Below are 26,272 nucleotides of genomic sequence, written 5' to 3'. Positions count from 1 at the left end.
GCACATGCACGGGGTTCCAGGGGGCGCCGGAACTGGCCCTACAGGTACTGCTAAAGGGAAAACAGTTCCGGTAACCTACATACCTACAATGGAATGGATATAAGCAAGCACTTGAAGAAGAATGGTGCCCTTCTGCTCCCTTGCAGTAAAGGACACGATTTCCAGAGCCCAAACAAGATAGTGCACACTCTCCATGTGCTATCAAGCAATGGGGATTTGCGGGCATTAATTAATGGTGTACCGAGCATGGAGGGAGAGGGGGGAGGGAGATGGGACACACTCAGCAGGGGGCCATGTCCCCTGATGCTGGCCTGGGGAGGGGCGCCAGCCGGGCCCACGGAGGAGGAGCCACCCCACTCCTTGTTGCAGGCAGCCAGGGCATCCTCCCGGCTCCTCCACCCCTGCACTGGGCACAAGGAGGAAGCTGCAGGGACCAGAGCCCATCACGCCTCTCCCCTCTGACGCAGGGGAGCCCCCGCCACCCGCACAGCAGAGGGGAGAGAGGGAAACAGGCCCGCAGACACACACACACACACACACACACACCCTGGCGGGGCACTGCCGACACTGCTGCTGCCGCTTACGATGGGGAGGGAGTGGAGGAGAGCAGGACACGGGCCCGCAGATACACCCTCCCCCACAGGGCACTGCCGATGGGGGGGCATGAGGAGGCAATATAAGTATGGCCCCTGGGTGCCGGAGACCCATGGTATGCCACAGGCATGAGTGAAGCTGACTATCCATGAAGAACATAGGTGCCCCCAGAGTGCCTCTGCTACTGCTCTGTGGAATGGTAGGAAGAACTCCTTCATCCCCAGCCCCCAAGGAGATCCCCAGTTCACAGCCCGAGGAACTGAGGATGTGAAGTTCATATACAGAAATTAAAAGATGCTCCTGTATTTATCTGAAAGGCCCCCACTAGAATATTGTGGACCGTACTTGATTCCAGCTTCTTTCCAACTCTTAAAATGGATCATTTTGTGCCTCGCTGATGATCATTAGTAAATTGGTGCATATCTAAATTACAATAAAAGCTACAATAAAACAGAACATCTGGACATTTTAACAAAATAGAAAAACACTGCACAAAGTGCTAACGTAAGAAAAATAAGACTTCAAAGGAAAATGATACAAGCATTACCTTGCCCAGATCGGCTCTGGCGCGAGTCTACACTTGCCTGTCTTCGGTCTGGTGGCTCCTCGCTCCCTCCATCTGCATGAGAACCAAAACAGCATAAGTATATCAGCATAGTGGATAGGTCAGATAGATGCAACTTTTTCTCAAATACCATCACTTATCTTCTGGGAACAGCAGAAAAACTGATCAATTTTGTTGTGTGACAGACAGAATTAAAAAGGAGGAAAAAACAATTGACTGTATCCTTTATGGTATCTTTTCATTTCTGTATTGCCCACCATAACCACAATGCATAAAGTCTTGCAGATGCAAAAAAAAAAAAATAAAAAAAAAAATTAAATAGTTCTGCATTTATTTTTTTTCTGCTCATCCTACAGACTTCTTAATAAAATCAGACTCAAACTTGTGCTTTTTCCATGAGCCAGTTAATTCCTTTGTTTTGAACAGTTTTGTAAAAAGATAAAAAATGTTAACATATGTGAAACAAGTCCACAGTTACCAGTAAACTGGAATACTGTTTTAAATGTTGCTTCCCTTTGAAAATTCTTCTTTAAACAAATCAGCAAAAAATGATGGTTCTTGTTATCTTCTCCTGAAACTGTTTAGTAAAACTGCATCAGTAAACAGTAACAAATAAATCTTGCCAGACAGATGCTGAGAGGAACATGTAAATATTTTACAATTAATTACATGCCACTCTTCATTGATCAGCTGACCAGATTAGCAACAATAGATGAGCACATCAATAGAGATGTTTCAGTACAGGGAGCAAACACATGGTGAAAGCAGAAAGAAGGAACTAGGAATTAAATGCATCATAGTCTGAGATTTACTTTAGCCTCGTTGTACAGAATGTTAAAAACCATAACAGATACAAGTATCACAAGTACAGGGTGCAATCCAGAAGCTATTAGTTAGCCCTTACCCAGGCAAAACTTCTAATGCCTTTAAGAAGAGTTTTAAAGTGATTAAACTTCTTACTGATGTAAACCTCCTATTGAAGAACTTCAGGACTGGGCCAATAGCTTTGAGTGTACAGAAAAGTCAAATATATAGTTGCAGTAAAAGTATACTATTATATTAAAATATATAAAAGATTTCTATAGATAAATCAATTGAACTTTGTCACAACCTGCTCAGTAGCTGTCTGCAAAAATGCTTCTTCTTTTTTAATGATCCTGCTGGTTCTGGTTTGAGAGAGGCCCTATACTTCAATTGGGGCTTATTAATAGAATTAGTATTAGAATGTCTAAAACCCAAAGCTTTGTTTCTTGGCTAGGAAGAGCCATGATCCTAGAACAACTGTGCACAAGGCCAAGTCCCAAAGCAAGTTACAGCAGCTTGGCAGCCCTTGTAACTCCTGTCAGCTGCTTCTGGCCACAGGGCAATTATAGCAGCTGGGTGGCACCAGGGTGCAGGGGAACTCGAGCCATGTCATTTTCCCTGGTCATTTTTCTATTCTGGCTGCAAGGAAGGGATGCCATAGGAACCATTCTAGCAGCTTTACAACATCCAAGAATCCCCACACTACACTGCGTTATCCACCTGGGGTTGACTAAGGGCTTGTTCACACTTACCCAGAAATTCGGCAGCAGTCGACGGGAGTTACACAAATTACGCAGAGTAGTTTGCATAACTCCCGTTGACTGCTTCTGCACGCTGTTCACATTGCGCTGAGCCGACGGGAAAAGCGTTCCCATTGACTCAGCGCTACGCTAGTTGAGGAGGTGGACTCATTAAGTCGACTCCCTCATCTATTGAGCAGGTCTCACTGACCGCTCAATCGATCATGAAAGATCGATCTGGCAGCGGCGATTTTGCCGCCACCAGTGTAAACATAGCCTAAACTGAGTTTAGGGGCTGCTTTATACCATTAGAGTAGCACAGAGCAGCGCTAATTCAACTGAGGATTTGGGGCTGATATACCTACATTTTTAGTTCTAATATAAAATTCTTACTGGAAAATTCCTTCCCTTGGTTTTTGAAAATAATTTTGATTAAAACAGAATGAAAATCACAAACAGCGCTCTGGCTATAGCCCAGATTGACAGTTTCTAAATTCTGCAAGTTTCAAATGAGAGTTTTCATTCAGAGTATAAAAACACAATTCAAGATGACTTAATTAATTGATTTTTTTTATAAAGACAAAAGAGCGCTAAAGAAATATCACAGTATATGGGGAAAAAACAAAGACAAATTTATATCTGTGAGAAAGGGCATACATTATTAAAATATCAAAAGGTACACACTTACAGCATAGATCATAAAAGCAAAAAAAAGTATTATGTAGTGTACTGAAATAAAACAAAAGTTTTATTAGAATTGTTTTAAAAATTAGATTAAAAGAATAGGTGAAATATTTGGTGCCATGAAATTGGTTTTTAAGGAGTAAAATTACTCGGAGTATCAGATAGCATCTTTTTTATACATTGCCTCTCCACAACCATTTAGGTAACAGTGATATTACTAGTCAGTTTGATGATACTTGAATTCAACATTTTTGAACAACAAAGTAAGCTAATACTAGTTGTGTTAAGCATACATTTTTACTGGTTAGCATAGAAAAACATCACAAATTATCTTTAAAATGACTTCCACAATAATTTATATTAAAGAGCTGCATATTCCCTAGGTACTTTAAAAACACAGTAGTTTAAAAGATACTGAAAATCTAATTAAGAATATTCCATATATAATGGCTAAATTGTTCTTAAAGCCACTCCTTGTTCTGGGGGAGGGCTATACTACAGCCACAGCACACATATGCAGTGGCATCTCTGAAAAATGATGCAGTGTGCACTCCCCTCTCCAAGAGCTCAGTTCTTTTAGCTGGTGTGAAGTTGAGTACGGAAGGAAGGGAGAAAGCTAGTGTACCATGATCCCATGCTCACCTAAAACCCTTCCTTTTTGCACATTTGAGCAGGCGCAGCATTTATTGAGCATTTATTAATGCTCTTTATAGAACTATGTAATTAGAATTTAGGAGATAGAGATGCTTAAATTACCAAATAAATACAAAAAAATTACTATGAATAAAGCAACCAATTACCAACACTGGTAACAGAATTATCTGGTCCTCCAATTTCCCTTTAAGCAGAGTCTCCACAAAGCAACAGAAATCTCCACTAACAAACTTATGTAGTGAATACAGAGACAAAGAAAAATCCTGTGCATCTTTAATTTATTAAAACAAAAACGGAAGATGACAGGGAGGAAAAGATGAATAGGCTCAAAGTTTAAAAGTTTTACAAACCATGTACTGTATCTAAGATGGATTTGTACCAAAGTTGTGCAAGTGCTACAGTCCTGAGAGAACTTGCTTACCTCATTTGTTCTATTTTATTGTCTTGAGATCCTTAACATGTTTCCTTCACCTTCTTATATGCCTCTGTGACTTAACTTTTTGAAAAAGTTCCTATTTTCCTTTGGACATAAATTTGTACTGCATAGCGGCGCTCACTAATATCAGATAAGTCCCCGTTTGTTGTATTTAACATTGTAACCTCCAGTGCACTGAAAGGATTAATAACTTGCCATTGTTGTAGACCCATAATTGCTGCAGACTGTGATAATAGGTAGCACTAGCAGTCAAAAGGCTGTATGTAAGGATGTGTCTCTTATGACAGGAAGTGTGATAGACTTCAAGAGCAGAAGGAAGGAAGCCAAACTGCCAATCTGCATCTCATTACAATGGGATCATATCAATCCCAAACGGCTGTTTCCATTTTAATAGAGGTAACAATAATTCTCTATCAAACAAAATGAAACAGTTACGGTATAGCTCACTATATCTCCTTTGGTAAGTCAGTAAACATAACTTGCTGATTGGAAATCTGAAGCCTTTTGCCTTAATCAGTATCCTTTTCTGGCTACCACATTTTCATCCGCTTTTCAACATCACACTCAAACAGTAGAACAGAGATGGTTTTCATATTTTTTAAATTTTAAAATAAATATATCGTTGCCCCTTTAACGAGGGGAGGCGGTTGCGAGGCCTGGAACAGAATTAGGTGACACAGAGTCAGGTATCATCTTCGCGTAATTTGTTTATTCACAAAATGTACCATTTCCTTGAACAGAGGTGGTAACTAACTTCACACAGGCAACTTTTCCTCTTGAAGAAACCTCAGTTAAGATATTGCTGCCCCATCTTAGAAAGGATGTTTGTCTCTCTCCAGGACATTCACACACCCAAACGCCTGAACACATTCTATACTAAGCCCCTACATTTAACTCCTGGAAAACCCCTAGTCCTAGACTCCCCTGCAACCCCATCATCTGGAAAAAGCAGCCCCCTCCTTTTGTGCCATTAATCTGCAATACAAAAGAAGCTCAGAAGGTCTAACAGCCCAGGCAAAAAAGAATGCTTTCATCCAGTCAAAAACCCTAAGGACTCTCGGAGGGCACTTACTGCAATATTGTAAAGTGCCCACTTTTTATGACACAACTGTTCAAAATGGGATGTACACTAACTCAGAATGTTAGTGCACAGGTATAGAATTCCGAGCAGAGCTAACACATGAACAGATTGATCTTGCAATCCTGCATGAAAATCTTGTTCCTAGGACTATCTTTAAAATTTTGTAATAATTTTAAATGGAATGTTTTCTCACCAATAAGAGTTGTGCTACTGTGTGTAATATGACAAAATATACATAATAAACTGTTTTAAAAATACAAGTATGTGCAGTTCCACAAAACTGATGTACTGACTAGACAGAAAATACAGAACAGTTACTTACCTTACAATAACTGTGGTTCTTTGAGTGGTGTTTGTCCAGTCTTGGTGTGCATGCACCTCATGTGCATAAAATCAGCTGATTTTGGCCAGCAGTGTCCATTGGGGCACTATGCCTGCGCCCTAGGTGTCCTCCCACCCCCACCTGAGGGTACAGAGGACACAGTGGGTTCAATTGTCCCTCAGTTCCTTCACCAATATGAATACCAGAGGAGTAAAGACTCTGTAATAGTGGGGAAGGAAAGTGAATCATGAAAACCAGCTGGACAAAATATCTTGAAGAAACAAAGTTTGGTTAACTTGTAATCAAAGTTCTTCAAGATGGCTCTGCATATCCACACTTATTGGTATTGATCTGCCTAAGAGTACCTAATGGTAGAGCCTTCTTCAAGCACCGTCCATTAACGTGCTCTCACACACCCTCCTGTCCCAACTGCTCAGCATTTCTGAATGTGGTGAGGCTATCAGGGGCACAGCATTCTCTATTATCTCAGTTCCTTCCACCATCAACCCAGAGATACAGAACAGAAGAAACAGCAGAAGGTGGGAGGGAAGTGTAAGTATGCAGAGCCAAGTCAAAAAACTCCAGTTATAAGTAATCTGCATTTCTTCTTCAAGTGGCTCTCCATATTCCCATTTATGGGCAGTTTGATAGGCAGTGCTGAAACTAACATGGAGAAAAAAACCAGCATCCTAAGTGAACAGAGACTGAAGCACCACTCTTCCAAATCTAGCATCTGACTTTTGAAGCCAAATCAAAAGAATAATGTTTAATAAAAAAGTGTGTATAGAACAAACCTGGGATCATGTCTAAGAACTATGTTATCTTTATGAAAAAACATAAATGGTGGATCAGCTATCAACGTATTTAATTCACTCACACTCTTGATGATATGGCAATAAAGAATGTCACCTTAAGAAACAACTAATATAAAGAACACTCAACCAAGTGTTCACAAGGTGGTTTTGTGAGTGTAGGTGAGACCAAATTAAGATCCCAAAGAGAGACAGCCTCTCCTGGGCTCAGTAACTCTCTTGGGACTCCTCTGCTTTTCCACACTTCCGCTATACTCTGGTCCGCTCCTCGTAGCGTAGCGTAGCGTAGCACAGCACACCTACTTTCTCCAGCTTGTGCCCTGTTTCTCTGGAGCAGTGGGCTTTTATCAGGCAGCTGGCTGGGCCTCAATTGGCCTCAGCTACTCCTGATTGCCCTCTACTGACTCTGGCTAGGCTGCAGAGAATAAAGCCCTGATCATTCTGTGGCTTACATACCTCCCTTTGTCCCCTTCTGGTTTCCTTCATTTACACCTGTGACCCCCACGTCCCTTTCTGGTTTTTCATTTGTTGTCCCAAGCATTCAGTTGCATTCTGGGTCCAGTGGCTCCTCCCCTTAGGCTGGGGGAGGGGCCTTAAGCTTCCCAGTTTGCAAATAGGCATACTCTCCTGCTGACCTCTGCCCTTGCTATATCACAATATTAAGAAAGTAATTTGCACAGGCAATCTTAATTCTGGCATTTCTTAACTTTCGAGTACTTAACTTTGGAATCTTAATCTTCTTTTAAGATAGTTCTTCTTTTTGGGGGGATTGTATGTAACTGTATACACTTTTGTTATAGACATGCACAACTGTGGTAGACAGATAGACTGTAGCAATGGATATGTGTCTGTGGGCTGTTACAGAAGGAAAACTAATGTCATGTTTGGAGAAGAGAAAAATGTTTGCTTAGACAACTGCTGGCCACCACTGGAAATACAGTGCAATTTAAGAAAACCAGAAGTCCAAGAAAAGGTTTTTAACTGCTGCTGCAGCTACTTTGCTGGCCTCAAAATGCTGAAGGAAAAAAAGAAAAAAAACCAAACTACTGCTGCAGAAGAGGCTAGCTGCCACTGAGACCTGTATTTAAACATGGTAAAAAGCCCATGGTAGACATTTCCAGCACAAATGATTTCTAATTATTTCAATACATTTTGCAACCCTTCTTAACGAAGACTCATGACCCTATCTCTAACTACTAGATAATACTCCATTTCCAGATCCAGGAATAAAAGCCAGGACTCCCAAAGCTGCAAAATGGAAGAGGATCCTCGTGGAAGATAGGTCCATCAATGGCTATTAGCCAAGATGATCAGGGATGCAACAACACACTCTGAGTGTCACTAGCCCGCTGTTTGCCAGAAGCTGGGAGTGGAGGAAGGGGATGGATCACTCAAGGATTGCCTGTTCTGTTCATTCCCTCTGACGCCCGGCATTGGCCAATTAGGCCCCTTTACAGAATAGATAGCTGAAACAATAGGAGCCAGCTCTCAAAACATAGGCCACATGCATTGCTGGAGTAGGAGATGAGCTATGCAGTTTGAGGGGTTTTCCCTGCAGACAGAATGCATATGCTGGAGGATGGGTATTGTTTATTAGAGCTGCATGTGTGAGAGCAAGAATCAAGAAAAACACCTCAGAAACTCAGAGGACGGAGCAAGGAATCCTAAAAGACAGCCAGAGAAGCACTTCTGGTATGACCCTGACAAAAATTTAAGAGTGCTTTTGAATGGAATTCTGGCTGAAAGAGCATTTGAGCAAAGAAACGGTCTCCTGTTTGATTCCTACTGTGTTTAGGGAAATAGGACATTCTATACATAAACAGGATTGCATCAAAGAAAATACTGAATCCATCATCAATTTCTCCTCCTAATGGAAACAACCAACAAGCTCCAAATACTGGCTAACTCCTTAGATTAAAATGGGTAACATTAAAGTTCCCGACACTTCCCATTATAAGTTCCTGTTTCCAGTTACTTACGCTTTGCCAAACTTTAACCGTTCAAGCTGAAATTTTACATGCCCAGTGTCTATCTCTGTCGGAATTTCTCTGTAAAATTTCAGCCAAAAAGGGTTCAGCTGTTTCCAAAAAAGGGGACTAGGGAAAAATACATTGTTTTGCCCATGTTAAAAACTCCAGCAACATTTTATTTGAAATGCTCTTATGTCTCCAACGTTTGGAGTAGGGACTTGAAATTTGGCAGGGGGCGGCCTCTGTATTCAGAGATGTGTCTTTTCTCATCACAATGAAAAACTGCTCAAATATGGCCAAAGTATTTGTAAAAACCACATATTGCACATGCTGAGTAGATTCTTAAGTCTTCCCATTCCTTTGCCATTTGCATATATTTATGAAACCCACCAGCAAAGTCTGCATCTCCTCCCCATCTAGCTGGTCATATGGAGAATAATAAACTATGACTGCTATCAGTTACACTTTGCTCAAGAGGCATATGTCTGTGCATTGGATCTGAAGGTTCCATACCTGCTGGTGATCCATGTGGGTATCAGTATGATGCCCAGATGATGGGATTGCTGGGGCTTGGGGTTTTTTTTTTTGTTTGTTTGTTTTTTAAACTCAGAAATTACTCTAAAAAAATCTGTGTGAAAAGACTATTATTGAGGTTGCAAAGTCAAGCACTCAAAAGTTAGGAAATGCCAGAATTAGAATTGTTTGTGCAAACTTAATTCATGTCCACCCCCTCTTATGCATATGCATTACAATAGTGTTTAATTACATGATTATGTGTTTAATTACATGCTTGTTTCCATGGGATCTCTACCTCATTCAGCATACAGGATGGATGTGCCCAGGGGACGAATCAGGTTTGTGTACTGAAAGAGGCAGGAGATTGCAAGAAGAGAAAGGAGGGGCTCATTGGATTCTATCCCTTTCTCTGTCACAGAGTTCCTATGTGATGCTAGGCAAGTCACTTAAACCAAACTTTTCACAGGTGGTTATTAATAGTGTGTTCCTCATATTCTGGGTTCCTGGCTTGAGAATCTGAAGTCTGATTTACAGGTTTAGCATTCAAAACTGTAACTGAAGTTAATGGGAGGGAGTTTTGAACATATTAAGTTACAGATGCTGAAAAATCAGGTTCTATGTGTCTCAAATTAGCACTCAAAATCAGTGGATACTTTTTACTTTAATCTCTCAGTATCTCATCTATAAAATGGGAATATCACCCCTCATCTCATAGGGGTGTTGTGAAGAATTAATGTTTGTGCGGCACTCCGATACAGTGATGAACACCAAAGAAGAGCCCATGAGGAAATTAATAATTTTGTCTTCAGAGCCAGGTTTAATTGTGGGTAGTAAATAAGGCATGGGGCGCACATATTGAACAATGAGGTGAAAACAAAATGTTGAATGGCTTCTCACTAAGTGAACATAGTCTATTCTCCACACTGAATGAGGACAGGGTCCTGTGGAAAAAATAGTATGATCATGTAATTAAAGACTGTGTCATAATGCATACACACTAAGGGGCCAAATTAAAATATTGCACATGTAACCTTAGTTCTGGCATTTCTTGATTCTTGAGTATTTGACTTTGCAACTTTAGTCATGTTCTTTTAATGTAGGGACTTTTTGGTGTATTTTTATATATATATATATATGTTAGTCTAAGGACCCTGTTGATGAAATAATTTTATATTGTAAAACACGGTATTTATAGGTGCTTTTAGGTGTTTGTTAATATTTATTTCAGTGTTATATATTTAGTGTTTGTATTTTAGTTAATGGGAGCTGCCGTTTAATATTAGCATGTGGTAGACAGTGTATTTAAAACTGAATGCAATGTGTGAAAGATTTTGCCTGTGTGTGTAGAGAGTGGAAGACTCTGTCTGTGTAAATTCGAAAATGGTTAACATTTAATTTAATAAACTTATCTTTCGAGAAGCCAAACATCCCTCCTGAAAGTGTATTTATTAGGGGACTGGATGCCCCAGGGTTTTGCTAATAAGCTTGAGTTTTTTGGCTGTAGGTTGCCAGTATGAATCCTGCCCAACACAGTAGGTATTAAAAGCAGTTCCTGTTTAGTGGATAATCGGCAGCCTACATATGAGATAAATTTTAGTCTCAGTTCCAGCTCTAATCTCTTAAACTGAGCATCACCCTTTGCACTGATCAGCAGACAGCACAGAGACCAAGAAGTCCTAACTACCCTTATTACCTCAAAAGAGAGTTCCCTACCAGATCAGAATTGAGACCTGCTAGCAAGGTGGTAAGTGTGGAAAGCTTGTAGGTTTCATTCACCAGGACAGGAAATCCAAACAAATGTTTTAAAATAGACCTTACAGTTCTATGCAACTTATTTACAAACATGTAAATTAGCTCATTAAATAATTTGCACCCAATGTCACGCTTCGAACTACACAAAAGTTATTGGGCATGTGAATTCTAACCATGGTAAAAGACTACATGTCTTGACAAAGCCTTATGTGTAAGGTCTAGAAGATAGAAAAGGTTTCTGATAGTAGAGTAAAAAAATGTGGGCAGTTGTAGGTGTTTAAAATAAAATCAGTACCAACTGCTATAAGACTAGTTAAGAAACTGCTAAACAGGTTACCATGAGAAACTGTTGTCTGTTATCTTTTGCTTATGTCCCAAAGGAACTGAATTACACAGCACAACAATCTCCTACCACAGCAATCCGTATTCACCACTTAAAGAGGGAGTGTTTGTGTTAAGGTTTTTATGTATTTGTAGTGCTAAGTGGCAGCCATGAAATCAGCAAAGATTAGCGTACTGCTCTCTTCAATTTCAGTAGGATTCACTTCATGTAATGTCTTGTTAGCTGTATAATCTCCCTTCAGATATACCAGACGGGGGGAGGAGGGTCAAAACTCCGTAGAGGGCCATCTGAGTAGCTTAGAATGTAGCTAGCCTATTACAGACAGACAATTGCTATTAAATTCCTTTTGCCAGTTACACAGGGAATAAGAAACCATAATAATCATGTATAGTAACATATTCAGCACAGATTATAAACGGGTCTGTGTTACCTGTGTCTTCTGTTTCTAGTTCCTTGTTTTTCTTCTTCTATCAATTATCCCTTTAAATCCCACAGCACAACAAATCCCCCAAAAGCACAAGACAAGTGCATTCTTTGAAGTGATTGCCCATAGGGAAAGAGAAAACCCCCAAGAGTTTTGAGCAATCCTAAAAAATTAATCCAGTGCACAAACCTCTACATAGTGATTACCAGACCAATCTTTGAATACAAAGAAGATGCAATCTGCAGCCAATTTGATCTCATGTCAGCAATAACAGCCTCTAGCTCCACCTCATCTCCAGGTATTAATGTTTATGATAAAAGCAAAGACAGAGGTAATAAAAACAGCAATAAATGTAATCAGCCTGACATTGCTATTTCTTTAATTGCAACTGTCCTTAAAGCACAGAAGGTACCTATTTTTAAAAAAAGTTCTTTATCTCCTTTTTATCTGACAAAGCAATCATTAGCAGCAGGTACAAGGATAGGTCAGATTTCTTACTGCATGCTGGGAAATCTGCTGCAAGACCTGACTGCATTAAATATGCCAGAGCTCTCTGAAGCGGTTAACAAAGAGCATTCCCGTATACCAGTTTGAGTCAATATTTGTACAAATCTGAACTATACGGTGTTCTCCACTATATAAGGACTGTTTGGAAAACACAGGACACCCACAATAAACCAGTCCAGTAGTTAAAAACTGATTTGATTCCAACCCAGTCTGTCATCCCTGCAGAAAGAAAGGTGTATTTTGTGCATACTATATTTAATGTAATGTGGCTCAAAAGACTCACAACCGCCATCAGGATTCTGAAATACACACATGTAAAGTTAAATTATTGGATGAAAGCATGCTAATTACAACACAGAGACTGTAGCAGGATCAGTCCCATGACTTTTGGGCACTGTTGCCATGTGAACGACCAGCTTAGTTCCCTTTCCAGAATTTGTGTCTCATTGTTTCATCAGGGGCTTGCAGCACCACAGAGGCTCAGACCTGTGCAGGAAAACCAGTTGCAAATCATTCTCTACCAGATTCAGGTCAGGCTAAGTAATGACCTGCTCTAAAGGCAGCTATTCAGTATTTGCCTACAGGAAATTTATCCCTGAAAAGGGGTAAAATTGTACCCCAGCTGGATAGTAAAACAAAGGTAAGGAAGAAGGGGACCAGAATAGTACAAATGCATCACTAAAAGGTAGAGATAGTATAACAGTAGCCAAAATTTCTCCCTAATAACAAGGTTTACATAATTTAACAACACATTCTCTTACTGCTCGCTCATTACAAAATAACTATATTTTCTAACAAATGGACATAGCTATTAAAATCACTCCAAAAAGGGTTTTAATAAAAAAGGAGATCACATCGTCTCCTAACACAATTCAATCCCTCCATGCAGGCATTGCTACATTGAAACTGTGTGTGTGACAGAGTCTAATTTATAATCCGCCAGTTCCTATACAAAGAACTTCAACCTTTAATACTGCCTGTATCCTGACTCCTTTATAAACATTACTTTCACTACTTAAATAAGAAAGATATTAAGGAAAAGAATTCCATTTCCATCCACCATCACTATTTTCTATGAAAGTGATTTTTAAAAGTTTTTTTGTTTTGTTTGTTTTACATGTACTAATTTTAACTTTTGTTCTGTTCTTCTTTATATTAGAAAAACAGACAGATGACTAGCTCACTGGTCAACTTTTGCTAAAACACAAAGCAGCAATAAGCAAACTTTACAGTACTCAGTCAACGGAGTGCGAAAGTTCAGAATGCAAAAAAAAATACCAACACCCCAACTATATCATCATTGCCTTAACATGAAAAATAATCCAATAACAGCTTTCCAACTGTGGAAAGTTTATTATGCAAAGTGATAGTGCAAGTGGAAACGTTGTATGGAAGGTTTATCTCGAGATACAACAGAGATTCAGAACATCCAGTGTGATGCTGGCAAACCAGGTGCCAGCTCAGGTCAGAACCCCGGACTAATTTACTTCTGTGTATAGATCAAAGTAAGTAAAGTATAAGTGTGTATTCAGCTGTTTAAACTTCATGAAAACTAGTGGAATGTTACTTGTATTGTTTTCACTTATCTGTTCCTGTTATAATGAAATAGCAAACATTACTTTGTATATACCCATGAAACTAAATAACGCATCAAAGAAATCTTGTGAAATGCTAATGAAGGAGGACTTAAGGACTTTAACCAAAAATGTTAATTTAAAACAAGTGCCATTATGTGATGGTCGGCAGTCAAAAGGCTAAGTGTATTCCTCACTCACTGTCATCAAAGGAAAAGCCACGTGGGCAGAGATTCTGTCAGTTTGCTTTCCATGTGAAGATACTATAAATATGGATTCAAAGAAAGATCCTTTATCTCTGGATTGTTTAGATTCTAACAGAACAGAATAACTAAATTAGAAAATGGACATCCCCAGAGTTATTCTGTGACTTTTGAGAAACTGGCAGATTACTGCATCTCTTTTACCATATGGACTCACCTGTACATATATTTTACCTGCTTTAACCTCTCAATAACTCTCATTCTTTTTTCTTAGCTAATAAATCTTTAGTTAGTTTACTATAGAATTGGCTGCCAGTGTTGTCTTTGGGGTAAGATCTGGAATATTAATTCAACTGGGGATAAATGACTGGTCTCTTGGGACTGGGAGAAACTTGATGTGGTGTGATTTTTGGTTTAAGTGATCTTTTATCAAAAAGTCCAGTTTGTCTGGGTGGTAAAATAGACTAGAGAGTCTAAAGGGAGAGTCTGTGACTCCATGGTAAGACTGGTATAGTGATCTAGGAGTTCACATTTGTTACTAGCTTGGTGAAATTTAACTATAGAACATACCACCAGTTTGGGGGTGACTGCCCTTGTTTTCTGACAGTCTGCCTGAATTAGGCACTCACAGTTGTGAGCCACTCCAGACAGCTTGACATCCAAACTACCAATGAAGACTGCTCCAGAAGACAATCTATCCCTAGTCAAACTCTAGTCTCAAGACTCTGCGTGCGTGATTGTGAATGCTTAGTGGACAGGAATAACAATGAATATCCAGTTATATTTTTATGCTGAAGGGTATCACTGGGTTCTATATACATGTATTCAGAACCTTTTATTTAGTTAAAGTAGATATGCCCTTATCGATAAGCAGAATTAATATTAAAACCCTTCACCCAATTCCATTACACACACCCTCCACCAAAAAAAGGATCAAATGTGCATTTTTAATCCTTTAACTAATATTGATTCTTCTGCTGATCAAAAAGAACAAAAATAAAAATATTATGAATAAAAATAACCAACAAATCAATTATATAGAAATTCTGAATAGGGCTATAAAGCAAATTTTCAAACTTACCTAGCTGACTCAGAAGCCTGAGTTTCATGGACTTTCAATGGGATACAGACTCCTAAATCAGTTAGATGTTTTTGAAAATTTTTAGCCATCACACACAATTCCACAGTGCACTGGAATAATCTCTGTTATGCGATTTACAGAATTTCCATAACACTGGTATTTGTTTTTTAAACATTTTGATGAACGATCTTCATGTGGAATTATGGACAAGGCTGGAAGATACCCTAAAATAATAGTTCATTATCTGAATCATTTAAATGTAATATTGGTCTTTTTGGAAACTACATAAAGTTAATGGGGCAGTGTGGGAAGTAATCAGCTGAACATAATGTTTACTGTCACTAAATTAGAAAGGTACTAATTTGCTGTAATCCAAGTGCATCAACTTACAATTATTTTTATGGAGTTTAGATTTCAAGCTGTTTTGAGGAAATACAGGATCATCCAATACAAGCAACTGAAGAATTAGAAATTGAAGATCTTCAACACAGAAAACAAAACACAAAACCAGCATCTTCAGCATATATAAGGAGACCCAATTTCCCAGGAAAGTGGGAGCTAGAATTTTTATCTACCACTGTGTTAAGGATGAGTAATCACAGCTGGTGGTTTGGAACCATTCTCTCAAACCACCAGATTCAGTAATAATTTTCGTAAAAGTGAAAAAAATATAAAAATTAACCATCTATTTTAGATTATTGTGGTGCTAGAATTCAAGTCATGGAGAAATTTAATTAATTGGAAATTATGTCAGTTTTTGGGGTGGGAGGCAAAGTTTTTCCATAAGTATTCAGTGACAAAAATTCCAAAATATATGCTTGCTAGCTGTTGATCAAAGCACTTGGAAAATAAACATCCCTACTTCACACTCTTGGTTTGAAGTCTGCAGTGGAAGATGGAAATATTTTTTCTAGTACAATAAGAAACCTGCTATGCAATCAAAATTGGAAAAAAAAACCCAGAAAGTAAATAGTTTGTACCAGATTACAATTGTATCACCCAATTCCATCTAGCAAAATATAATTAATGGCTAATTTTAGCATCTAGTTCTAGTTCTCTTTTTTGTTCTTGGTTGATCTAGCTAAAGCGCTACTATTAATCCTATCATGGAACTCTAGAAGATAAATGAGATGTTTACCTATTGGCATGATAGAGAAACTCTCACCTGGCTCAACCTTTCCTTGCATATTTCTGAAGAACACCAAATCTTATTCAAAAAGCCCAGAGGATTTCTCCCAAAAATTTCACTCTCGGAAACCACCACAAATTTTTCATCAGCAGAACAGCAGCTTTGTATACAATGCAAAAGGGATTCAGGGTTAAGGAGTGTGCTTACATTCCAGGCTTCAAAATAGCTGAAACTTGGACAATGCATGCTAAAGGACCCAACTCACTTGTTAAAACAACAAGCACAGCTAGTGTCCTGTTAAATATCAACTCTGTTGTCAACTCAGTAGGCACTTATGATCACTCACCCTCTGAGTTAAAGGAGATTAAAACTAAGGAGGCATTCTGCTCAAGATGTATTTTGATAGGGATACTATCCATATCACTTGCAAGCTACATGACTTATGAGAACTTTGGTATGTTTAGAACTCAGAAGCGATTGGAAGTTCTCACAAGGAAGCCAGTCTAATAATAATATATTGGTAGGTAAGTTGAAGCTATATTATAAAAAAGAAGCAACGGCCACCTGTTACAGGGTGATCAACTGAAACATCTGTACTGCATAACACAGAAACACTCTTCTCCTGGCAATTAGTCAAGCAATTCTGAAATATTTAATGGTCAGAACTGTGTCTTGCTCCTGTGCAAACACACATGGGAGGAAGAGAAGGAAAGGAGCCTTTCCCTCTCCCTTTATCTCTTTACCAAAGAATTTACACATTTAGTGCTCTTACTGTCCCTAGCTTAATCAAACAGGTGAAGTAAGATGGGAGCTGATATCAAGGAGTACATTGTCAATCAAACACCGCATCCATCTCCGAGCACTCATCTTCTCCCCACCCAGGAAGCAGTGTCAAAGACAGTCTTCCATATCTCCCATTGGATTGGTGTGATTCTGTTCTGGTCCCACTGAAGGGCTGTGTGCCTGAGGTACAGTGTGTTCTGGAGCTTCAGTGGGGACAATGTGCTGTTGTTGCACTCTCCTCACTGCAGGGTTGTGGCTATGCATCACTATCTCGACCTAACTGTTAAGTAGTGAGAAAGATTTAAAAAGAAATACATGTTCACAGACATTCTAGAACAGATGGCTGCTTTTCTGCAAAACTGCACATTAATATCCTTTATTGGACCAACCTCTGTCGGTGAAAGAGATAAGCTTTCAAGCTGCACAGAACTCTTCTTCCGGCCTGTGCTGCCCAATAGCCTGTCTCTTTCACCAACAGAAGTTGGTCCAATAAAAAAATACTACCTCACCCACCTTGTCTCTTCAATATCCTGGGACTTGCAAACAATCAATATCCTTTCAGTCAGTTTGAATCATAATCTCCTGCATCTTCTAATGTAGAAACTGGCTTTGTCCTTACCTTTTGGTTTCCCACTCAATTAGCACGTAAATATTTGTGGCATTAGCTTACACAAACAAAATGACTCATAGGCTGTCACACATCTTCCAAAGTACACAGGTGTTTGGTATATCAATTAATATGAAGGGACTGAAAGGCAAGAAAAGTTGCTGGAAAAACAATTTGATCTGTAGCTTTTCAAAGGCTGCCAAAAGAGCAGACTGATAGCCAGAACATTTTACACACCCTTTACAAGTTACGAAGACTGTTTATCATCATTGTGAGACAGTTTCTAGTGTTTGGTAAGGAAGTTGAAGTGGGGAAGGTGACACAATGACAATGAAGACTGTTTCTTGAGTTCCTCTCTCTGTCACTGACTCACTCTCTGACTTTGGCTAGTCTCTTAACATTGTACTTTCAGTTCTTCACCTGTAAAATACCTGTGTACTGCTGTATGGCTTTGTGAAACTCAATGTTTGCAAAGCAATTTGAGATTCTTAAATGAAAAGCATTATGGATGTGCAAAGTATTATTATTATGATTGGCTGAATCTGTCAAAACATAATTAATTGAAAGGAAATAACATTTATGAACGCAATTGAAAAATAACCTGTCTTTCACTAGTATCTAGACAAAAAAAATGTTGTTTCTGTTGTAAGGCCAAATTCAGCCTTCTGATACAGGCATTCAAACAGCATTTTCAGAAAGACCTAGGGGTATTCATAGGCTGCTCTAGGTATTTAAAAGTTAGTTAAGTAAGTAAGTGGCACAACTACACTAGGAGGTGCAAGTTATGGTGATCAAAGGGCAAGCCATCCCCCTCATTAAATGCCCTTCAGCCTGGGCATAGTTAAAAACAGAAAAGACTCTGAGTAAGGACCCACACTCGCAAGAGAGAGATTTACTGTGAGTTCATAGGACTACTACATGAAAGGGAGCTTTCAAAAATCCCAAATAAGGGATGGTCAGCCAATTTAGCCATAAACTTTTACTCCACTAAAACTAACTCTATTCGTCAATTACTATGGCTTTACATTAATTCAATTGCTGGCAAACTGCCCCAATAAGACAGTTACAGGGTGGATACAAATAATTTAAAAAAATGTTTAATTTAAATCATGATTTTTTAAAATTAAAACATTAAAAAAAATTTTAAATCATATTTCTTATTTACATATTGCTAGTTCTTTCTTTCTATTTTACAGTCTTAAATTGCTATGGTGGATTTTTTTGCTTGTGTCTTTAATTAGTTTCCTAATTGTTAGCAGAATCTCAGATTTTACATTTCTGATAATTCCCCTTTTAAGTTACTGATTTTTTCCATAACTCTCAAACATTTTTGTGCTACATACTGTAGGAGTATTTTGTCGCTATTACTGCATATGTGGCTCAAAATTAAAACCTTGACAAAATGATATGCACACAAGGTGGAGAGGCTGGGTATGTCCTCCAAATATTTCACAGCTGAAAAATTCAAGGAGACCCACTTGTTTTACTGCTGAAGTCATTTAAACACCCTGTGGATTGAAATCTGTTATCAGATTTAGAGAAAGGTAACTAAGGAATAATACAAGTGCAGAAATATAGAACCATGTCCCAAAATCTTGCCTTTGTCAGCATTTCACTGACTTCTAAAACAGAAGTCACACTGGGCAATATTTTTCAGCATCTGGTGCTGTTGCATTCTGTCTTCATATATTGCTGCTGAAAATATCCTTTTAATCTGTAATCATTGACACTGCATGCATCATACATGTTTTTAGAAAAGCATTATTTTTGTTAATGGAGAAGGTTCTGAATTGATTGACAAAGCCTTAGCACTGTAACTAACTCTGAAATGGCAGAATCCAGGTATCAATTTCAAATGGTTGTGTGTGAGCATTAATTCAGCAATAACAAAGTCCTTAGACGCTACAGAGCCATATCTGTTATAACCCTTGAGGTTCTCAATAATAATGGAAATTTGACCACAGATTTATACAGCTATTAGTTATGAGATTTTCAGTGACCTTTGTCTGTCAAAATGCGTCAAACTCTTAAAAGCAATTATGTAGTAAAAAATAAAAACAGGTTCAGTGTAACTGGGATTAATGAATACATAATTCGAAGGTTCAATTACTAGATACTACTCCACCACTCTAAAATTAATAGTCAATAAAAACCCTTACAAACAGAAATCAAGCCAAGATTTAAAAACAATTATGCATATAAGAAATTCTCTCCAGTAGATCGCTGTATCAAATGAAAAGTGATACATACATATAAATACTGTGCATTTTGATGATCTTGTGTGCCCGCTATATGCATGCCCAAGCTAACTTTAATGAGACACCTGCCTTTATTTACTTCTTACTATAACCTGATGCCAGACTAGCAGGGTTTGCAGAATTAAAAATCCATAGAGGTGACAATTCACAGGAAATGCATTGTACAGTCAAAGTTAATAATATGGTACAATACTGAGCAATCTAAAAGTATGTAATTATCATTGTGCTCTGATACATAGTAAAACGAGTTTTTCACAGCAGGCATTTGGATATGGTCATTCTGGGCCTAAAGCAAGTAAAGTAAAATAAATGTTATAACAAACTGCATCCATTCTACAATAATAAGTTTACAACATAGCACAGTATTTAGAAAATATATTATTTATACACGAAACTACCACTAGCAATGCATTATATATCAGTAAAAAGATGAAAATGCTGGCTTTTAGACATTGATATACAATTACATTTTGTAAATGATAACTGTCTCCATATACATTTCCTACTGAGTTTATGCCTGGTCTTCAAAAGTGCTGAACATTAATGTCTATGGGAGGAGTGGGTGCTCAGCAGCTATACAAATCAACTCCCTCGTGCTTTAACACTGGAAGACATTACCAGCAAGAATACATCAATAAAAGAACACAGTAAAGTTATGCATTTGTACAAATGTAGAAAATGTGCAGGCATTGTGGTATAAATATATTTCTTTTTAGATGTTAGAATAATCAAAGGCATGCCTTTACACCAGATTAACTACATGATTGGGACAAATGCTCTCACTGTGAAAAAGATTCATCATTCCCTGCTCCTTTAACTGACAGCTAAGAAAGCTCCAACACCAGATCTTTAGTCCTTCAAGGAGACTTCCAACAAAACAGGGAAGACAAACCTTGGTAAGAAACAAGCAGAAACAACTGGCTTTTTGTTTTTTAAAATAAACCTTTCAGGCCTTCTTTACAAATCATAAAACAACACAATACCTTTGTTAATCAATCAGTTAGTTGCCTCTTTTAACTACTACCCATTTTATAAAGCTGAAGAATGCCTGAGTACTATGAAATCCTTTAGATGGTATCATAGGAGTCACAAATTGCACTTAAAGAAGGGATATTTGAAAAAGAAGACCAAGAAAAACAAAAGCAAACATGGACAGAGGGAGTATAGGACTTCCTAACTTCTACCGTGGTGTCCCCACTATGCTGCGCAGATGGGAAATGCCCTCCCATCGACACAGTGTTACTCTTTTTGCAGGGGTGGATTAAGGGCGTCAGCTTCCGGATTGATTGAGCGCATCTCCAGTGCTGCTCAATCGATCCTGAAGAATCGATCTGGCGCTGACAGTGCCACCATCAATATATAGACATACCCTGAACTAACCTTATCCTGTGCTCTGAAGCTGGGCTTTGTTGGACCACTGAAGGGACAGCAAATTCCACAGTAGAGGGACCACTACTAAGAATGCTCTGCTGTGGATTTGGGGAGAGAAGAAAGTTATCAGGGGCTGGGGACTCTGCTCAAGCCATTCCTCCCCTGAAAAGTATATTTTGTTCCCTATAAATCAATCTCTGGAGCTCCTTCTAAGACCTTGCAAGACCCTGCACAGCTCCTGCCATTGTTCCTGTCCTGGGTACAAGACCCCAATTTGCCTCCCATCTCCTCCTGCATAAGGCTTGGCTGCTCTCCAGTGTTACCAACTTTCACAAATACATTTTGGCCATTGCTACAGGAGCTCTAGTAAAAATGTGATTAACTCCTGCCTTCATGTGAGTTGTGAGAACGCAAGACCGACCCAAATCACGGCCTGTGGCTTAATGGACAATGAATTCTAGTCTCAGCGCTTTCATTGGCTGCTAATATTTCTGTGTCCTTTACAATCCTTCTTATAAACCAAGCCAAACCTAACTGTTACCTTAGGGGAGGTGACTATCATTCAGACATTTATTAATGTGCTACTGCCTCCCTGCTAAAAGATCTGGTTCTTTAGCTTAAGTGGTAAAGGTTCAAACTTCTACACCCAGATGGCTCATGTTCAGTCCCCACAGATAATCTAAACAGGGGGCACTGTTACACTTGACTATGCTGTAAAGATAAATGGAATAACCACTAGATCATATTCTGCCCCAAGAACTAGGAATATAAACCAGGAATCTTAATATCAAACATTCTCCTACACACTTACAAATAGATAGAAAACTACTGGATTTTTGGCAGTCCATATAAGAGATGAGTTTGGCAGGTCTCTGTTCCAGCAACTCCCATCTTGCAAACTCACTATTGTGCTTTGCAGTGGATTATAAATTCTTTGGTGAAAGGAATTTTTATTATATATTTGTACAATACCCCTCCCCCCATCTCTATTAGAAGTTGGATAAAAGAAAAAGTCTGAATTTGAAACAGAGAGGGATAGTTATCTATTAATAGGTCATTACTCTCTTCCCTATGGTAAGAAGTGCACCAATGTCACAGAAGAGTGCTGTAGGTGAGACCACTCAACACTTGGGCAACTGAGTCTCTATTTTGTACAGTTTCTCAATGTATCGTCAAGGAGATGCCATTAATCTAGTATCACTGTATTACGCATGATAGCTTAAAATATTTTTGCCACTTACGATGCGACTATGGATCAAATCATTGGCAAGGGAGGGTAAAAGCAGATGCCCCTCTCCATTATGGTTGTGTAGGAAAGAGAAAGATGCACCGAGAAAAGGCTGTTTATTTTTTAACCTAAACATTTTTTTTTCTAAAATGAGTTTAAAAAAAGAACACATTATTTTTCACTAATCAGCACTTCAATTAGATTTCTGCTACATAAAGCTAAATAAGCAAAAAGAAAGCTCTGTGTAGTAAAGACATTCAGTGAAAACCTCTTAATATGCCTGACCCAGAATATCTTAAATAAGATGTTTCTTCATTAAATTGTATTCAAATAGCGATAAGTCATTACACTAAAGAAAATAAGTGACAGAATATGTATCAATAACCACTCTGGTATCTAAGAAAACACACATTTACTGTGACCAGACAATATATACGGCAATGCTATTTATATATTCCTATTATTCTGCAAACAATCTAAAAACTACCCTTCCTGAGGGTAGATAATTTAATAATATTCTGAAACATTTCACAAGACCATATGTTTTATATTTGGCTCATCTTCCATCAAACATGCAGACAAATCAGGCTCGGAAAATCAGAATGTTAGGTTACTACACAAGATTGAAGAAGCAGCACTATCAAGCAGAGAAGGTTGCTTAAAAAGTACACACCCATATTCCTTTCTTTATCAAAATCGAATATAAATTATTTTTAATGAAGGAAAATACAACAGTTTGCACAGTGTTAAAAATGCTGCAAATATTTTTTTCTTTAAAAAGCAGAAAACAGATATAATGCCTTGTTCTATCTCTCAATTACTTATGCTTACCTTGAATGTACTGTTACAGAGGCATGAGCTTGAAGGCTAACAGCCGGAAGATGGCGCAAAATTCAAAAGGAGAAATAATGTAGCAAGGTCAGATGAAACCTTACAATGTCAGGAAGCTTCACAAGGAAAAGACAGTAAGAGAGATCATGTGGTTTGAATGCCACAGAGGCAGGTAAAGGGGTTAACGAACCATGAATAAACTCTGTGTTCTGCAAAAAGTGTGAAGAAACATTACCTGACAAATATGTAAACAACAAAAGAAAAAATAGGCTGACCTTCCATGTCTGAAACAAGAGTTAGAATTAAGAGATGCCCCCAGGGCTATCAGTCACTTGAAATATTTGCTATATTTGTTTCCTCTCCAGACAAACAACTTTATCTCTTCAAAATGACCAGATTCAGTCAGGGTACGTCTAAACTCTGGAGATTGTACTGGTATAGCTAGCTATGTCAGCACAGCCCCATAGTGTTAGACTCAGATCTCTTCCGTCAACCTAGCTGCATCCATCCTGGGGATTTTGTTAGCACAGCTATGTCAGTCAGGGCTGTGGTATTTTCACACCCTGGACCGATGTAGATATAGCGATATAACTTTTCAGGCTTAATTCTAACAACATTTTTAAAGAGAATGTCACCTTTTGGAAAAGAGTCGACATGGCTCAGAGGCTTGGGCACTTGAACAGTGTCTATATAGCATTTGTGAGAAGTTACCCCATTTTTGCAGTACCACAAATGCAACGCCATAATAAGCTAGTGCAGACAGGACACTGACATTTTCATCGCTGTGTCACCTAGACCTGCTTTGAGCAAGGCTAGGTAAAGAATCACACAAATGTCTTCCTTCCTGATGGAGGGATCCTTTGTCCCACAACAGAGTTGCTCAGAGTGCAGGCTTTTAAGTGAAAGGACTCCTAGGTCATATCAGAATGAAGGTTTAGGGCAACAGACTAGACAAAAGACTTGTGGATAGCCAATTTAGGAATGTTTCACATACCTCTTTACCCGCCTGAATCTCAGAAAAATGCTTGGATAGGTGCCTTGTAAATGTAGCAGACAAAAGCTATGGCTTTCACCTTGTAGTTCAGGGGATCCCAAATGGGATGTCCAAAGGTGTTAACTAAGAAGCCATTGCAGAGTCAAACTTAGATCAAGATGTCCACAGATCCTAGAATTTGAAGTCTAGTTTGTAACATTTTTAGGAGAATTTTACCTGAGAGATTAGAAGGTTGCATCTGGAGCAGCATATCTCCACATAGCCTTTGAAAAGGGAAAGTCTTTTCCAAAGGCCCATCTCCTCACCCTTAAGAAAATGGGTAGCCCCATCTCATCTTCCTTGACCTGAGACTCCACAAGGAAAATCTTCATAGTTTGGGTCATATGAGACATACACCCATTACTGGAAGGGAGGGGAATCACATATGGGGGCTTTTGAAGAGAGAGTGGGAGGCACATGCTCGGTCTCAGAATCATATTCCATCACCTAAAAGGGGGTCTACATACAGGAGGAAAGAGAGGAAGGAAATGACTTTTTGAAACGTAGCAAAAGAGCTCTGCAGATCGCTGAGGTCTATGATAATAGACGTATGGACCTAGGGAAGTAGAACCCACAGAGAAATATTTGCTTAGGGAGCAATAGTGGCCTAGGGCCTTCAAAAATGACAGCAGGGAGGAAGCCTTCTAGGTTCTGCTGATGCAAGTAATTGTCTCAGTTAAAAGTTTCTACTTCTCCATTGGAAAAAAAGGAGCACTTTATGGGATGAAAGGTAGGTGCTGGAAGGGAGTGCTCTATCTTCTCTTCCTATCCATCAGCCTGGACATTCTGCCCAGATCTGGACCTATATCATGGGATCTGAATCAGTTAGGTCACAAAGTTTGGGTCTGCCTCCCACTGGCAAGCGGCTGGGCAAAGAAACATCCACATGGCTAATCATTTCAGGAACACTGGTTCAGCAAAAGAAGACTAGAGGAAGCCTCCTCAGTCAGTGCACCTTTTCCACCTTTTTTATTATAAAAGCCAAGTACCTACTTTGCCTGTGTTGTCTTCCATGACTTCTGTGGCAGAAGCCTAAAAATGGGACCACAGCTTAAGACACTTGTTGCCTTCTTTACCAAGACACAGTAAGAGATTGGAGAGCTTGGAGAAAGACTTAAACAGGAGAATACTTGCTCTTAAGTCTCTTGTTCTGAATTGTTCGTTTGTTTCCTGACTGATACCAGAGGAGAGAAACCAACCAAGTACAGAAAAAAGCATCAAACTATCCGAATACATGGCTCCTCCCACAGTTAACCATGTTTCACTTGTCTTCTTCTACATTATAAACCTACTAGCTATTCTGTTAATCAGAGTCTGCCAAAGCAGATAAGTCCTGAATTTTAAGGTGACAAACAACCGAGAAAAATACCATCTTCCACCTCCGCATACAAATAAATAACTATAACTCAGGCCGTCTTTGTACATTATAAAGAAGCAAAAAAGAACAGTAACCTACTTTTATTTTTCTTTGCAACTCACCTTTAAAATGATTCCCTCTTGGGGAACTATCTTTACTTTCCTCATTAAAGGGCAGAACCACTGTGCTGTCAGTACCATTTAGAGCAGTTCAGTCACACTGAGGTCTAGTCTGAACTACAAAGGTAAGTCAACATAAGCTGACTTGTAGCAACCTAGTTGTGCATGTGCGCACACTAAATTTGTCTCCTGTCGATGAAAGCACCCATTACAACTATACAATAATATCACCTCCCCAAGCAATGCAGAGCCATGGTCGACCTACTTAGGTCAACCCAATGTGAGTGTAGATACTGCATTATCTGTTCAACCCTAACAATTATCTGCACATGTTGTCCCAGAATGCTCCTGTCCCCAAGATAGTGGCCACTCTGATCATAATTTTGAACTCCGTTGTCCCAGGACACAGAGAATTGGAAACTCGCCCCCTTTTAATATTCCCTGCATGTTTTTAAATGCCTTTTCCTGATTGCCCACCTTGGTGAGCACATCTA

At 38.9% G+C, this 26,272-nt stretch overlaps 1 protein-coding gene across 9 annotated transcripts in view; it reads right to left on the bottom strand.

The window, feature by feature from the left end:
• The window catches only part of TANC2 (tetratricopeptide repeat, ankyrin repeat and coiled-coil containing 2), a 492,680-nt gene that overhangs the window by 282,125 nt on the left and 184,283 nt on the right, over nt 1–26,272 (bottom strand). For all 9 annotated transcript variants that reach the window (XM_067540990.1, XM_067540986.1, XM_067540987.1 and 6 more), the window contains one exon: nt 1,142–1,213. In XM_067540990.1, the coding sequence (XP_067397091.1) occupies nt 1,142–1,213 (72 nt within the window). The remainder of the gene's footprint in view (nt 1–1,141; nt 1,214–26,272) is intronic.

Source organism: Emydura macquarii, unplaced genomic scaffold (genome assembly GCF_026122565.2).
Source record: "Emydura macquarii macquarii isolate MOO-44397 ecotype Brisbane River unplaced genomic scaffold, CSIRO-AGI_Emac_v2 contig_629, whole genome shotgun sequence".
NCBI lineage: Eukaryota > Metazoa > Chordata > Testudines > Chelidae > Emydura > Emydura macquarii.
This window is presented reverse-complemented; position numbering and strand designations above follow the sequence as displayed.